General features: G+C 40.0%; 1 protein-coding gene across 5 annotated transcripts in view; it reads right to left on the bottom strand.

The window, feature by feature from the left end:
• DYNC1I1 (dynein cytoplasmic 1 intermediate chain 1) overlaps positions 1–18,293 on the bottom strand; it is a 308,363-nt gene that overhangs the window by 69,907 nt on the left and 220,163 nt on the right. For all 5 annotated transcript variants that reach the window (XM_036246459.1, XM_036246457.1, XM_036246458.1 and 2 more), the window contains one exon: positions 693–839. In XM_036246459.1, the coding sequence (XP_036102352.1) occupies positions 693–839 (147 nt within the window). The remainder of the gene's footprint in view (positions 1–692; positions 840–18,293) is intronic.

Raw genomic sequence — 18,293 nt, forward strand, 5'->3', positions numbered from 1 at the left:
ATTGATGGAGACATGCCTGTCTTCTCATTCCTCCTAACAATTGCTAAACACACCTGTCATTCTCTTAAAGGAAATGACAGAGTAGTTGTCTTCCAAACACTATACTGAACCTCTTCTGCTAAATTATGGGTAATGGCTTTGAGATGTTAACTTTTAACCTTAGGGATTATATTGTCACTGCAGACTTTACTGTTGAGACTTACACCACACATTCCAGAATTTAAAGTCATAGCACTCCCTCCAGTCACAAGTGGGAAAGGCCTGTTGGCATCCTGAGACCTGAAGGTGCCATCCTGAGACCCGAAAGGCTTACTCTTCATGGTCTCTTTGAGAATGAGTTTCTATCTTAAAAGGTAAATGTGAAGGGTCTGTTTAGGAAAACAGTTTAACAGATGCCTCTCCCAAAGTTTTCCTCGTGCCCTTTTTTGTTTGAATCCACCATCCCCCGCGGCCTTTGGGCAACTAAAGAAATCCTTCATATGTGTTAAAACTTGTAGAATATTGAGAACCTTCTCTAGACCCAGAGCTTCCTTTGTCTACTTTGCACTCAGCCTTATTTCAATCAGTCAGGATACAATCACTATAAATTAGACACTTGGAACTTGGAGTTACTGACAACACTGTATTTCCTCAGCTATCACCTCTTTCTGGGCTTGGGTGGCGGACAGGGATGTGACAAAAGCTTGACTTACTGTGTGTGCCGCAGCTGACAAGGGCGTCCGCTGTACGGGCGTCCTCCGATGACTGCGATTGTCCCACAGGACTATCTGGCCCGAATAGGTCCCACCGATCACCAAATTGGGATGGAAACGAGCAAAGCAGACGGACATCACTGAGGACTGTGGAGGAAAAGGGAGGGAGGGGCACTGTGAAATGCTGGGCGAACGTTTGTTTCTTCCTGAAAACAGTTCACTCCATAAACTAAACACATCCTGGAAAACATAAAGCAATTGTTCAGTGCATAGTGCTTAGGAAATTATGTCCACAGACAGACTTTCCCTCGAGAGGGTGGCCGATGGTTACCCTTTGAAACTTGAAATCTGAAGTCCTGGCCATGTCATCAAATAGGCATAACACCTAGCTGATGCATCTCATTGTTCTGTGGTCTGGGAAGCTCGGCTGATGGACATTTCCCATGGACCAATAAAGTTGTATCAGAGCTAGTATTGATTGTCCACTGACGTCTTTACGAAGCAATTCTCTACTTTGAGGTCATGGCCACATCAAGTTATGCAATGTACCGTGTTGGCAAGGCTTCGAAGGTTTTGAGATGGGGTGCTTTTTCTGTTTTGGGCTTCGTGTAGACTTCTAGGAGGCACACTGACCTCAGACTGATCCAACCAGTTCCTCCTCCAGTTCCCTCGCCTCCCAGGAGCATTCTCCTGAGCTGGATCCTGCCCACTTCAGACAACTCTTAATGTTATTCTTTGCCCATTTTAACAAATAGTCTGAAGCAGATTTCAGTCCAACTCTGCCATGGTCTGTCCTAGCATAGTGACTGTGGTTTCTGAAATTCCACAAAAGACTACTGAGCACAACATTTTATAGGCAATTGTTCAGCTGAGACAGAAGCACGATACACGTAACGTCAGCAAGCTGGCTGGTCCACCTCTGCTCAGGAGTCCCTTTTGATTCCTGCAGTGTTTGCCCTGTTTGTGTTTATATGCCGGAGTAATTGTTTTGAAATAAATACATTTCATCATTCAATTAAAGTCAGTAAGCGATCTTGTGTGTAAGAAAGGTACTGTACCAGGCAGGATGGGAAAACTAAGGTAATCACTGCCCTCCACAGACTCGTGCCCTGATAAAGGAAACTATGAGGCACGTAGGCAGAGCTCCTGCTAATCCATACATGCCTGTCCACGCCTTCGTCCACGGTGCCTCTCTACACAGACATAGTCACGCAGGTGGGTAAGGCGAAAGTTTGTCCTCACTTGTCCTTTGGGCTTGACACAAGCATGCAGGACACAACTTACACACACAAGCAGCAGCCTTGAATGTGGTACCTGCCAGGACTAAATCCCAGGAGCACAGGTGTGTGTGTGTGTGTGTGTGTGTGTGTGTGTGTGATGGGGGAAGATGCATTTGAGCTAAGAAAGGGGAGAAAAGAGGAGACTTGGAAGGGTAGGGTCGTTAGAAAGACCTCGTGGAGAGATTTATTTAAGTCTACATGGAACATTCAGCAAGTGGAGAGGAAAAGAAACGGGTTCGTGGGAGATGGAGACCGACTGGGGGCACCAACACAGCGGCTGAGGACCAGCCCACAGCCTGATCCGGCTGGGAAGGAGCTTGCCTGGATGAGGCTGGTAGTAGAAGAGGTTGAAGAGAAGGCCATGAATGGCAGGCACGGTTTGGACTTTTTGCTGTTGGCGATAGTGAAAAATCACAGCTTTCTGAGCAACAGAGGCAGAGGATCAAAGGTTGTAGCTGACAAGCCAGCAAAGTAAAGAAATGATTGAAGAAAAAAAATATATGACCTCTTTCTGACTAGGAAGCTGAACACCCATTTCTAAAAAAGTATCTACTACCAGTCTAAGGCTTTCTAGCCAGAAACAGTCTCAGACACTCTGAGGTAGATTAAAGAATGTGGACTATTTTTCAATGTCATGTTTTCCTAGTTTGAATGATTTTCAGTTCCAATTCCTTGAACACGTTTCAATGGAGAACATGCATGTGTGCCCCAATCTGGTTTTCATAAAGTTCAAGAATAACTCTCAATAATGATACTGAATTAAAGAAAAAGAAAATAATGCCGGTCAGCTTCTTGTTTTACACATCCCACAGAAACGATTCTTAGCTTTCAATTGATGAAATTCTTATGTTGCTTGAGTTATGTTGGAAACATTTTTTTAAAGCTTCAGAAAGACTTAAAATTATCCAGGTGGTATCAACAATTGAATTTACCAAAGCTCCAATCAATATGGATAAAGGAATGTCATTAAATTAGAAAAATCCAGAATTCGACCACTTGATTGCTTCCGCATTTCAGTTAAATCCCAGCAAATACTGCTCCAAACTTTGCACAGTTTGTTGAGAGACTAAAGTAGAGAAAAATAAACAGCAGGAATATTTTTACAAAACTGAAACACATAGTCAGCCATCAGCAAGACTGTAACCCCACAAAGTGAGAACTCTACTTCCTACTTTTTCATTCGTTCATTTGTTCACTCTCATTCATTCATTCATTCATTCATCACCGTGAGTGCCCACTACGTGCTAACCCAATCATTTCAAAAATTGCAAATGTCACAAAAGCCCTCATCTCGAATTTAGAATTCTATCTACATTTGTCAAATTAATGCTAAAAAAGGAACAACACCTCGGAGCCCCAGAGTTCTGCCACCAGAGGCTACTCTGTTTTACTGCAAACCAATCTTTACAATATCTCCATGAGCGATGAAGTAGACATATTGTTATTTTACATTCAAAAGATTAGAAATGGAGGATTAGCTTATGAGTCAACACTTTCGCTTATTTTACAGCTTTACATTAATTATAATATACAGTCTATTATAGAATATATATAAAGGCTCAAACCAGATCTCCAGGGTAGGCCACATCTGACATGCTGTCATTCATATGGAAACATTAAGGCAGTATGATCACACTTATCTAGTTGTAAAGTTTAGAATTCTGTCATTTCTTGATTTTTTTTGTTGTTATTGTTGTTAATCCTTACCTGAGGATTTTTTTCTATTGATTTTTAGAGAGAGTGGTAGGGATGGAGAGGGAAGAAAGACAGAGAGAGAGGGAGGGATGGAAAGAGAGAGAGAGACATCCATGTCAGAGAGACATATCAATTGGTTGCCTCCCACAGGACCCAGGAATCGAACCTGCCACACTTCTGTCTGCAGGCTGTTGTTCTAACTGCTGAGCCAAACCGGCCAGGGCCTAAAGATGTTTTTAAGTGCCCTGATGTTTGCTGTAATGGTGGCAAACATTTGGAGGATTGAATTTTTTTTATTTTTCATCCAAATGTTTAGGTTCCTTTTGAACCATCTCCCAACTAAGCCTGGACAGAGAAAGCTCCTCTTCTGATTTGGAGAGTATGCATCAACCTCATAGGAGTCACATGTCCTAGAAAACCCCCAGCAGCCGCCTGCTGTTCATACAGCTACTGATCTAGTTGTTGTTGCCAATTGTCACGGAATTTACAGACTGTCAGCACAGAGAGCAAAGGATGATATCATCCTATCAGTTACATCTGCTGCTAAAGAAAAAAGCATTCCAGAAAAGCTGATTGACACTACTAAAATATGTAATTTTTTTGTTCTCCTTTTTAACAGTACATTTTCTGAAGACACATTCTGTGAAAAACAATAATATTAATGTTATTTTAAAAATTTAATCACTTTCCTAGGCACTTAACATTTTGTGTTAATTCAGTTATTCAGTGTCATAATAAAGCATTACTAAATTATATGATTCATACAGTTTAGACAAAACAAAATCAATCGGAAACAAGACGTTTCCTTACCTTGTTATTCTCAGCTCTATAAAAATATGTATCTATATAGGTATTCTTTGTAGTTTTAACTTTGTACCTATTTTTATTTTATTCTTTAAAATATTGGAGACAGAATTATTTTGAGAAATGATGTACGGCCTTTAAACATTCAAGTCAAGTCGTTTACATGAGTGGAAAAATCATGAGCAAGTTGAGAATTTTTGGAACATGTTAACTATCGAATCAAAGCTTTCCTGACACTACGGTTGAACTGTTTTTATAAGGCTAGTAATTGCACTGATGTGGCCTTGTTGATAGTCAAACAGGGCCCAGAAATCCAAGCTCATATGTTAAAGGCTTGATGTAAAACTGAGGAGCATGACCGACTAACACAACAACATGTAACGCAGGAGGTGCGATGTCAGGACGAGCATCGCATTTTGATTACCCGCATACTATAGTTCCCCTAAATGAGGACCAGCACGGTTTTCAGACTAGCTGTCAGGATCAGGTCATCGCCCCCGAACATTTCTGGTGTCCTCCGCAGATGCAGAGCCAGGCTCCGGAGGAAACCTGGTTTATTTTTCCTCTTGAGCAGCCGGCCTGCTTCCTGGCTGTCCCTGCGAAAGGGCACCCCTCTTTTTTTTTTTTTAATTCTTTCTTTATTTTTTTGTTACAGATATTTTACCTTTTTAACCCCATTGGCACCCCCCTCCCCACCCCACCCCCGCCCCGTCCCTGGCTTAGTTGTCCATGTCCATTGGTCATGCATACATGCATATAAGTTCTGTGGTTTATCTCTTCCCACCCCCCCACCCCCTCTTCTGAGGGATGTCAGTCTGAGGGGCACCCCTCTTTATCCATATGGCCACGTGGCCGCTTGAACACGAGCTGGGCTCCACACCCTCATCATCCATTTCGAGACTGTTTATTTCACCCCATTCATGGAGGAATTTCCACCGAGCCCAGTCGGGTGGAGCTCCGCTGTCAATGTTCCCCTCCGCTCCCTGCGCAGCCCTGGGTTCAATTGCAGTAGGTCCCGACTCCTCCTCAAGTAGCTGAGGGGCTGTTTTCTATTTTATAGAGCTAATCCAGGCCAGCTTCAGGAGGATTCTTCCCCTTAACCACAGACCCAGATGCCTAGGACAAGTAGCCTTTGGTCACTGCTGGCTGGGCAGCTGGTCCCCCATGCTCACGCTGGATATGGTTTGTCCTGTGTGTGGCACTCTGCCCGCTCCCCAGCCACCAGCCTGGGTGGGAGCGACAGGGGTCCTGCATTCAAAAGCATCTCCTGTTTCATGTACCATCTCTTCTGGGGAGAGGTTTGGTCACTGGAGAGGGAATGGCCATATTGTTGCCATATGCTGTTTAATGGTGGCTGACATTTTATTTGCCTTAAAGCAAATGCTTAACTGTCAGAGAACTTAGGGAGACAGATCAGATGCTTTTGGCTAGTAGTGAGCGAGTATGTATTTCTGCAAGCACCTAAGAAAGCCGCAGAGATATTTCTTTTGTTAATGGAAACACATGGAACTGGAGAACACTGCTGTCGCAAACCTCTCTTATCGGCAATCATGTAGCACCGGGCGGCTGACTGCGTGCAAGGTGTCAAGGTGGGAAAGCCCAGACGGGAGTCACAAGTCAGGAGTCACAAGTCAGGTACTTAACTGCAGTGGAGATGAAGGGAGCGGGTCGTGTTTCCTTCTGAGCTCTCTGTCCCTTTGCCTAAATTTCTCTCCAGGGTGCACAGGGCATCCTTCGAAACTGTAAGAAGAATGACCATCTACTGAACGCTATTGCCCTATTAGGAATGGGGGGCCCAGGAGCAAAGACTGAATTAGTCTGCTTGTTACTTCTTGACTGGGTTTGTATTAACAAACAAAACAAAAAGGTGGCTCATTCTAAAATTTGATTTCCCAACAATTAGAAACCACTCCTTCTGATGACGTCTCCTAGAATCCCTTGGAATTCCCATACCTTTTGATGTTGAGACGCCATCGTGTGCCTAGACTTGTGTGCTGAGAACACAGAAGTCAGTAAAGCACAGTGAGCTGTCCCTTCACATCCACTAAGATGGCTATGACTTTTACATGTTTACCTGTCAATTATACCTCCACAAAGCTAGGGGAAGAAAAAAGGAAAATAACAAGTGTTGGTAAAGATGTAGAGAAATTGGAACACTCATACAGTGCTGATAGGAATTTAAAATGAGGCAGCCACTCTGGAAAACAGTCTAGAAGAATCTGAAAATGTTAAACATAAAGTTAACATATGACCCAGCAATTCCTTTCCTAGGGCTATGCCCATGATAACCAATCACGTGTGGCTAAACAAAAACTTGTCCACGAGTGTTCACAACAGCATTATTTATAGTAACTCCAAAGTGGAAACAACCCAAATGTCCATCAACTGAGAAGCAGATGAACAAAACGTAGAAAATCCACACAATGGACTATTATTTGTCAATAAAAGAGAACACAGTACTGATACATGCTATCATATGGATGAACCCTGGAAACATTATTTTAAGTGAAACAAGTTACAAAAGACCACATAGTATATAATTTCATTTATATGATCTGTCCAGAATAGACAAATCTATAGAGGCAGAAAGTTGATTAGCAGTTGGCGGGGGGGGGGGGGGGGGGGGGGACAGGGGGAGAATGGGGATATAGGATTCATTTTTTGGGTGATAACACATTTTGGAATTAGATAGTGGTGACGGTTCACAACTTTGTGAATATACTAAAAAAACTGAATGGTACACCTTAAGAGAATGAATTTTATGGTATGTGAATTATATCTCAATTTTTTATTTTTTAATTTTTTTCTTTATTGGCTTTTAGAGAGAGAGGAAGGAAGAGGTAGAGACAGAGAGAGAAACATTGATGAGAGAGAACATCGATTGGCGGCCTCCTGCATGCCCCCCACTGGGGATTTGGCCCACAACCTGAGCATGTGCCCTGACCGAGAATTGAACCGGCAATCTCTTGGTGCATGGGTCAATGCTCAACCACTGAGCCACACCGGCCAGGCTTATAACTTGATTTTTTAGAAAGTTAGTGTGCAGACATGGTTCTGATCTCATGGAGTTTACCAACCTCTTTATTATCTTCAGGAAACTGACTGGACTATTTTATTACTCTTTCCTCCAATAATTATTCAATCCTCTTTACTTTCCCCAGAAAATCTTCAGTGTCTGGCCCCATGAAACACTAGGTAGAAAGGCAGTGTGGACACATTTGGAGTCCCAAGAGCTGACTTCTTGCTCTGAAACCTACCAGCTATGTGAGTCCTCCAAGCCCTAATACACACACACACACACACACACACACACACACATTTGGCAAATTTTCAAATTATTTAAATTTACTTTTTAATTACAATGTATATACAGTATTATAGTTTTTTCAGAAGTACAACATAGTAATTAGACATTTATATACCTTACAAAGTAGTCACTCTGATAAATCTAGTACCCATCTGACACCATATATAGCTATTACAATAGTATTGACTCTATTCCTTGTGCTGTACACATGCCTAGGACTGTTTTTATCACTGGAAATTTGTACTTCTTAATCCCTTTCACCCTGTCACCCAGTCTCCCAAACCCCCTTCCACTTGGCGACGATCAATTTGTTTTCTGTTATCTGTAGGTTTGTTTCTGTTTTATTTGTTCGTTCCATTTATTTTGTTTTTTTAGAATCATATGGTATTTGTCTTTCTCTGTCTGACTTATTTCACTTAGCATAATTCCCTCTAGGTCAGTGATTTTGAACCAGTGTGCCACAAGAATTTTTAAAACATGCGCTATCTAACTATTTAGTCGAGGGAACTGACCTCTTTCCTCTTAGATGGTCAAATAAAATAATGACAACAGCCAACACAACAATAGCCGTCCAGTGACTGAATCAAAATTATACCTATTTTTTGTCTGATTGGCAAAAAAAATGTATATTTTTTGGTGGGCCACAGAATTTTAGCAATTAGTCTGTGTGTGTCATGAAATAAAAAAGGTTGATAATCGCTGCTCGGGGTCCATCCATGTTTTTGCAAATAGTAAAATTTCATTCATTTTTATGGCTGAGTAATATTCCATTGTATATATGTACCACCTGTTCTTTATTCATTCATCTATGCATAGATACTTAGGTTGCTTCCATATCTTGGCTACTGTAAATAATGCTGCAGTGTACATAGGGGTGCATATATCTTTTGAATTAGTGTTTTTGGGAATAACGAGAAATAGAATTGCTGGGTCATATGGTAGTTCTAATTTTGATTTTTTGAGGAACCTCCATATTGTTTCCATAGTGGTTGTACCAATTTACAATCCCACCAACAGTGCGTGAGGGTTCCCTTTTCTTCACATCCTCACCAACACTTGGTCTGTTGATTTATTGATGATAGCCAGTCTGACAGGTGTGAGGTCGTATCTTATTGTGGTTTTAATTTGCATTTTCCTGATGACTAGTGATATTGAGTATCTTTTCATATGTCTTTGGCCATCTGTATGTCCTCTTTGGAGAAATGTCTATTCAGGTCCTCTGCCCATTTTCTAATCAAATTGTTTTTTGTTTATTTGGTGTTAAGTTGGATAAGTTCATTATATATTTTGGATATTAACCCCTTATCAGAAGTTTCATTGGCAAATATCTTCTCCCATTCAGTAGGTTGTCCTTTTGTCTTTTTGTTCTATTGATGTTTTCTTCACTGTACAAAACCTTTTTAGTTTGACATAGTCCCATTTGTTTATTTCTTCTTTTGTTTCTCTTGCCTGAGAAGACATATCCAAAATGATATGTTTTCTTTTAGTTTTATGGTTTCAGGACTTACATTTAAGTCTTTAATTTATCTTGTATATGGTGTATGAAAGTGGTCTAGTTCCATTTCTTTGTTCGTTTTCTCAACATAATTTATTAAAGAGACTGTCTTTACTCTATTGTATGTTCTTGCCTCCTTTGTTATAGATTAGTTGACCATATAGGCGTGGGTTTATTTTTGAGCTCTCTATTTTATTCCATTGATTTATGCATCTTTTTTTCATGCCAGTACCATACTGTTTCGATTAGTAATAGTAACTTTGTGGTATAGTTTAAAATCAGGGAGCATGATAATTCCAGCTTTGTTCTTTTTTCTCAAGATTGCTTTGGCTATTCAGGGTTTTATTTGGTTACACATAAAATTTAGGATTATTTGTTCTAGTTCTATGAAAAATGCCATTGGTATTTTGATAGGGATTGCATTGAATCTGTGGATTGCTTTGGGTAGAATGGATATATTAATGATGTTAATTCTTCCTACCCATGAGCATGGTATATCCTTCCATTTATTTGTGTCTTCTTCAATTCATTTCTTCAATGCCTTATAGTTTTCTGAGTAAAGATCTTTTATCTCCTTGGTTAAATTTATTTCTAGGTATTTTATTTTTTTGGTGCAATTTTAAGTGGGATTGTTTTCTTAATTTCTCTTTCTGGTATTTCATTATTGGTATATAAAAATGCAACCTTTTTCTGAATATTGATTTTATATTCTGCTACTTCACTGAATTCATTTGTTAGTTTTAATCATTTTATTGGTGGAATCTTTAGTGTTCTCTATATGTAGTGTCATATCATCTCCAAATAATGAGAATTTCAATCCTTTCTTTCCAATTTGGATGCCTTTGATTTTAAAAAAGTTATGATGAAATACATACAACATAAAGTTTACCATCTTAACCATCGTTAAGTGTACCGTTCAGTGGCATTAAGCACGTTCATTCACATTGCAGTACAACCATCACCACCATCCATCCCAGAACATTTTCATCTTTCCCAACTGAAACTCCGTATCCACTAAACCTCAATTCCTCCTCTCCACCCTCCGTTCAGCCCTCGGCAACCACCATTTTAGTTTGTGTCTATATTAATGTGACTCCTCTAGAAACCTCACAGAAATGGAATCATATAGTGTTTTTCCTTCTGTGACTGGTTTATTTCATGTAGCAAAATGTCCTCAAGGTGTTACTATGCCCAAGTAGTGCTACAAGTGTTACCCGTTATCCGTGTTGTAGTTTGTACCGGAATGCCCATCCTTTCTAAGGCTGAATAATAGTTCATCATATATATGTACACCACCTTCTGTTTATCCATTCGTTAATGGCCACGTGTGTTTCCACCTTTTGGCTCCTGTGAATAATGTTACTATTAATATGGGTGTAGAAATATCTCTTCAAGACCCTGCTTTCAATTATTCGGGGTAGATACTTGGAAGTGGAATTGCTGGATCATATTCTGTTTTTAATTTTTTGAGGGACTGCCATACTGTTTTTTCATAGTGGCTGCACCATTTTACATTCTTCTCATCAAGACACAAAGGTTCCAATTTCTTCACATCCTTACCAACACTTGTTGTTTAATGCTTTTTTTCTTCTTCTTCTCGCATCCTGATTGGTGTGAGGTGTCTAAGCCTGAAGCTTCAATTCATCATAGGAGCATGATAGTTCTTGCCCTGCCCACAAACAGAGCATTTTCTTTGCCTCTTTTCCTGGGACTGTTAGAAGATTTTAAATAAGTTTAAAGATCGATAAATAATATGCCCCCACATAGAGTCAGAAATGACTACTCTGTGGTTTGAAGAAACATTTCTAGAGACAATGAAGGTCCAGAGAACACCTCATCAGTGAATCTTTCCTAGACAACTCCGTTAGCAACGCTTGTTCCTGCTTTGAGAATCTGGGTGGAGAAACTGTTAGAAGTGTTACTACATCTTTGTTACATGTTATGCTCTTTGGAGTCCTTTTTTGGCAACCCTCCCCTCCTGTCTAGGACATTGATTCTCTCTGGTCTCCCAGACCCTCCTGCCTAGTTATAGCTCCTGTTGTGGATGGCAATGTTTCGTCCTGACTCTTACTCACTTTGGAAACTGAGTTAGAGCAGGAAGAGGAAAGATTGCAAAGTTAGAACCAGAGGTAACTCCTCAGTGAAAGGCAAGATGAGATTCATGCCACATCGTTACTCATATACATACTCGCAGTCATACTTCATGTACTGTCAGTTTAGGGGATGCAGGCTCCAAATCATAGTTGGCAGTTCCTTCAGTACAGGTACTTTTGAATACAACAAAACTCTGGAGTAATAGGATAATTCACACACCACTTCCAGGGAGTTTTCTGAAATTATTTTTTGCATATTTCACATCTTAAACCAGAACTGGAAACTACTATCTGTGATGTAACTTTACATCTGATTATTACTAATTCATCATTTGCAGGTGCATGGACCCTTTAGGCTGCTTTCTAAATCAGTGTTACTCTAAATTTGCCTGTATCTTAGTATCATCTGAGGAGCTTTAAAAAATACCCTGATGCTCAAGCCATAGTCCTTATCAATAAATCAGAATTTCTGGGGGTAGGACCCAGTCAGCAATATTTTTTTAAAAATATGTTTTTATTGCCTGGCCAGTGTGGCTCAGTGGTTGAGAGTTGACCCATGCACCACCAATTCGATTCCTGGTCAGGGAACATGCCCAGGTTGTGGGCCAAATCCCCATTGGGGGTCATGTAGGAGGCAGCCAATCATTGTTCTCTCTCATTGATGTTTCCATCTCTCTCTATCTCTCCCTTCCTCTCTCTCTAAAATCAATAAAGAAAAAAATGTTTTTATTGATATTTTAGAGAGAGAGGAAGGAAAAGAGAGAAGAAACATAAATGTGAGAGAGAAGCATTGATTGGCTGCCTCCTGCACGCCCTTTACTGGGGATCAAGCCTGCAACCTGGGCATGTGCACTGACTGGGAATTGAACCCGGACCTCTCAGTCCATGGGATGATGCTCAATCCACTCAGCCACACTAACCGGGCTGGTCAGCAATATTTTTAAAAATTTCATAGGAAACTCCCATGTGTAATCAAGTGAAAAGTACTACTTTAAATCAATGGTTCTCAAACTTATCTGAACATAAGAAAACTTAGATAGTTTTTTAAAAGCACAGATTCTTCCTCAAAATATTAAAAATACAACTATCATACAACCTAGCAATTCCATGTTATCAAAGAAAAGAAAAACACTAACTAGAAAAAATACATGCACCCCTGTGTTCATTACAGTATTATTTATAATAGTCAAGATATGAAAGAAACCTAGGTGTCCATCAATAGATGAATGGATAAAGAAAATGTGGTATGTATATACCATGGAATATTACGGAATGAAATTTTGCCATTTGTGACAATATGGATGGACCTAGAGGGTATTATATTAAGTGAAATAAGTCAAACAGTGGAAAAGAAATACCATATAATTTCACTTATATGTGAAATCTAAAAAAAAAAAAAAAAAGAAAGAAACTCATAGATGCAGAGAACAAACTGATGGTTGCCTGAGGGGAGAAAGGTAGGGGAATGGGTACAAAGGGTGAAGAATAAGAGGTACAAACTTCCAGTTATACAACAAATAAGCCACAGAGATGTGTATACAGGCAGGGAATACAGCTAATAATAACTTTGCATGGTGACAGATGGTTATTAGACTTACCATGGTAATCACATGGTAAGGTGTATAAACATCAAATCATTATATTGTGCACCTGAAAATAATATAATATTGTATGCTGCCAAGTATACTTTAATTAAAAAAAAAAAACAACCCACAGATTCCTAAGTCCTAGCCTGGATCTACTTAATCAAAATTTTGAAGAGACCTGTTGGTCCGTGTGTTTTATCAGCACCTAGTGCTTTGTATCACTAAAAAATTTGGGGAACTCAGTTCTAAAACAATGAATCAGAGTATGGCCCAAGGTCACTGTGGGAGGAATTTCCTCCTCCATCAGTGTTGGCCATGCCTGGGATGTTTCCTTCTTGGGGTCACACGCCATTTTCACGATCTGCCCAGCGGAGACACACAGGATACAACCAGCGTTTCTCTGCTACAATGCCGTTGCTTCGTGTCCTTCCATTTTATTGACTGCTGTTTACATCTCTCTTACTTCCCCTCCCCTCCTTAATTAGTAGGCTCTCAGAAAATGATCAATGAAAAGGATAATGAAAGTTTAGATCACCACTTCCCTTTAGGATCACTTTCTAGACTGACACCGAACACCTGAAAGTTTTCTTGCTTATTAGGAGGACTAATGATCATTCCTACTGTCACACCAGGTTACATGGCTATCCGCTTGTGGAGGTACACCAAAAATTTTGAGCACCTAGTGAATGCCAAACATATCATGTACATTGCTATATCAATTCTATTAGGTGGATAATTTTGCCTCCATTTTTTTCAGGTTACAAAACCCGGGCTCAGACAAAAAAAGCCACTGGCTTAAGAGCAAATGTGTAGTAACTGGTGAGCCCAGATCTGAACTACAGCCTGGCTGACAAAGAAGCCAATATAAGGTGAAACCTTGCATCAGTTGAATGCAGGTCCACTTTCTTGTTGAGATCCACAAGCCGCCCTCCAGCCACACTTGTTACTTTGTGCTGTGGGACTGGCAATCACAGACTGACCTTCATGCATCCCCGCATGGCAGGGTGGGCTTTCGGTTCCCTGCCCACCACACGGTGGCCTTTGGCATTGAGTCTCCGACCCCCCTCCAGATGGACTTCTGTTGTAGGTGTAGAAATCGTTCACCTGACTCAGCTCCTAGTCTACCAGCTGCGACAGGTGACAACAGAGCTAATTAGTACCAGTTGTGATATTTACCATGAAGTGGATACTTCCTGTTGAGACCTGATTGAGACCAATTAATCATTTCATGGGAGTCTACTGAACAGCTGGCAGCTGGGAACCAACTGGGTTGCTACTGACAAGCTCTGTGTCTATTGTCACTGCTTTGGGAGAAAATGCTTTGTTTTCATCTTGTCACAATGCAGCAAAAAAAAAGCTATTTCAGTACAAGCTCTTCTTCAATAACTGTTTATCCCCCAAATAATTATGTGAATTGTTATTAATTATTGTGCAAAGGGAAGAGTTCCTCTCTGTGCTTTGTCAAACAAGAGACTTCCTACTTAGAAACAGACACAGGACCTGGAGAACACTCCTCTGAACTCAGAAATATGAAATAATATACATGCATTTTTAAAACAGGAGGTTCATTATGAGATGGACATCTTGGGAAATGTGGTCACATTTGGGAAACTGGAGAAAAGAATGGCCTGTGTTTAGGAAAAACTTAGAAAAACAACCGTCAGTGAAAATTTTTATGTGCATCCCATCCTTACCTGCACCTGAAGAGTCTCTTAAAATACAAGACACATACTAAAATTAGCCTTTACAAACACATTGTTTTGGTACATTCCAATGAAAAACTACCCAACCGCAAGGTGAAGAATCTTAGTAACAAGTTCTTTGAGATGCAAAGCCACTCTTAGAAAGTAACTGCTTCAAACCATCAACCACACAGTGCACTGGAAACCTTCCTTGTGCCAGGTGACTCATCATGTTACATTGCAAAACAAAAAGGACATTTCAACTTTCTTTTTTGTAAAAGGAAAGACTGTTTTCCTTACGGACTTTGTTTGTGAAAGGAAAAGTAGCTGTCACGCCTATTTCAATCCTGACAGCTAGTAAGAGTTCTGTAGAGAAATCAGAACAAACATTATTAATAAACAATTTATAATAGTTTCAGATCTGCAGCAAAGCTGTGGAGAGAGTACCATTCTCCATACACCTCACAGCCTGTTATCCCCATAGTTAATACTTTCTTTCTTGTTACATTAGTCTAAGACATTTGTCACAACTACTGAACCAGTATTAACACATGATTCCTGAAGTCCATACATAATTCAGATGCTCTTAGTTTTTACCCGACGACTTTTTTTGGTTCCAGGATCCCATCTAGGACACCATAGAACATTTGGTTATCATGTCTCCTTAGGGTTCTCTGGGCTGTCACAGCCTCTCAGACTTCCCTCATTTTTTATCATCTTAACTGTTCTACGGCATACTGGAGGTTGGGTATTTCCAAGAAAGTCCTTCAGTTTGGATTTGACTTGTTTTTCTTTTGATTAGGTCTAGACAAAGATCTTTTTAGGTCTTAAAAAACATTTGGACAAAGAAAAAACAAGAAACACACACACACACAACGATTTGAAGTCAGTTGGTGGAAGGGAATTATAACACACACACACACACTCACATTTAACTTTTATTAATTTGTTTATTCCCAAACCGTATTATGGATAAAGCAAGGTGGGGATACCTGACAGTAAAGGTCACTGAAACATGCTCAGGTCAACGAAGCTTTTTCAATATAGAGTTCCAGTAATTTACGAACCTTTTAGTGTCTCTTTTTTTACGGAAATAGGAAACCCAGGTTGGTATGTGTAGGCTGGAACAGGGATGTGGTACAAGCTGAGAGCAAACTCTCACTTTATAAAAAGACTAGGAAGAGATGACTATATGAATTGCTTTATACTTTAAAAAGCACCAGCTTTCTTCAAATCAAATGTCTAAGTCCTGCTTAATTAAAATAAAGGAAGTTGCTATTTGGATATGGTGTGTGCCAACATTCGACCCATTGGCTTATGTGAGTAGGAACTAGAAAGAAGAGATTATTTAAGAGAGAAGAAAAAAGATCCGATTTGACAGGAAGAGGGTAGGCAGTGCTCGTTAAAACATGAAGGACTGATAGCAAAGAGAGAGCGAAGAATGGTGACTGTCTCCAGTTTAGTATCTTCAGAAATGCTTGGGTTTCTGAGAATGGCTCACCCAAACCACATGAAAGTGTCGCTCAGGGAGTCAGCCACACGACTTCTCTAAATCAAGGGCTGGGACTGCTCCACTTTTTACCATCAAACCATCTTACTTGAAGAGTAGCCACAAATTAAATTTATTTTTTATTGAAAAAGTACTAAGTCCTTGCAAAGGGGGCAAACGCAGCATTCTGAAATATGGGTCTGTCCCCTACGCTTTGCCCCTCCCTTCCCCTTGACAGAGTTAAGCCATGTAAAGAGGGAGTCAGCTTCTTTGTCTCTGAATTCTTTCTTGGCTGTGTACAAAAGTTAATAACGGCTTTCAGCTATAGAATCCAATAGAATTCAGTTATCAGGTGTTCTTTCTTACAAACACAATAATAAATAGGCCAATCAGATTCAGAACTGTTGTATTGGCAAAACACAATTACATGATAAATCTGTGTCTTTGTGGGCAATTTTTTCTGAATTTGTAGGATTCAGGATTTATGCTTGACGGGGTCGAAAAAGATCATTCAGTGTCCATATGTCACTCAACAACGTCCTGCTGATAAAATAAATCGACATTTGGAGGGTCCACCCAAAAAGTCATGGAATACCCTACATTAGATCATCACCAAGCCACTGAGGTCAGAAATTATAGAGGGACCATTTAAACACACACACACACACATCTAAAGTGTTTTACTTTGTATAGGCTTTTCACATTTTTTTCTTTTCTGAGTTACTGTGGTGGTTTTGCCAGCTGTGACAGTGCATGGCACTAGTTTAAATTTAGCAGGAAAAGAAAAGAACCCAGCAAGAGTAAGTCCTTCCTCACATTAAAACTATATGGTGAGTACAGATCTCAGGGAAGCAAATGCCAAGAGAGGTCCTACAGCCAAAGTGGTTCAAAGGCAGAAGAGTCTTTGTCTCTTTTTTCTGCCTTGAATTACTTAGATATGCATATGCCTAAGGCACAGAGATGAACCAGATGACCTCTCAGGACTGTGTCTAGCTTGGTGGTTCTATTGATAAACTGCTACTTTGAAGTACTGAAAAGGACTAGAAAAAAACTGGGTTTAAGTGCTTGCTAAAAGATCCATGCAAGAGACAAGAGTAAACTGATTTTTGTGATTGTCATCCAATCCCAAGTCTCACCCATCCCCCAATTTCCACACCCGCCCTTTTTCCAAAGAAGATTCTTTGATGTTTAACAAGAGACCCAAAGACTGAGAGTGACTAGAGTGTGGAAAGGGATAAAAATATGTCGTGGTGGTTCATTTCTAAACTGAGATCAATCTCCTCTTAAGATGACATTTATGTAGAGTTGGAAGACCAACAGATAAATGGATGTCAAATTCCCCAGTGACCTAATTTTTAAAAGCAGAACAAAACAATAAACAAACTCAGAGACAAACAAAAGTGCATGAATACAAATTCCTTTGGGATCAAATGATTAAATTTACAGCACCTCAGGGGTTTTTCTCTGTCCTTGTTGTCCCCCAGGGGAAACACCACCTAAAAGACTTAGCATGAACATTTTAAAGGCCATTTACGAAGAATCTGAATTTCCCAGTTCTGGAAAGAGAATCTGGAGGCATATTAAAGGCCATCTGTCAATAGAATCCTGTCCGAACCTCATCCTTCACTGCATGAAGTGGGTGATAGTGCTAGTCAGGCAGAAGAAATGTGACCACATATGTTAGAGTACACCCACTATTGGGGTCATTCAATTATCATCATGGCGTGGAATATTCTGAGTTGTGCAGATCTAAATAAAAATACACAAGGACAATATTTTTCTCCTTTTCCCTAAAAAAGAAAAAAAATGATTTTATGTAAAGAATAGGAACAATTTTCATAGTAATCTGAGTTTTGTTTATAGACTTGCAAGGATGAGTATTTTTCTCTGGAATTGGTGGCTACTGAGATTCACCAAGTGCCCGGGGTGCTTCTCCAAGAGTTGAAAAAGGAAAAGTGTCCGATGTTCCTGGTGATCAAGAAACAATAGGAAACCAGATAATGAAGAGTTAAGAAAAATTTCTCAGCCTGCTAATGAACTCCATCTTGCCCTGGTGAGACCACCCTCCTTTTAAGTAAGAGGTAATTTAATATGCATCTAACTCAGTTGTGTTTGGGCTTCATCCAACCTAAGAGTATCAGTGTGATAAATTATAACGAATTGTCTGCAA

The sequence above is a fragment of the Molossus molossus genome, unplaced genomic scaffold (assembly GCF_014108415.1).
Source record: "Molossus molossus isolate mMolMol1 unplaced genomic scaffold, mMolMol1.p scaffold_m16_p_7, whole genome shotgun sequence".
NCBI lineage: Eukaryota > Metazoa > Chordata > Mammalia > Chiroptera > Molossidae > Molossus > Molossus molossus.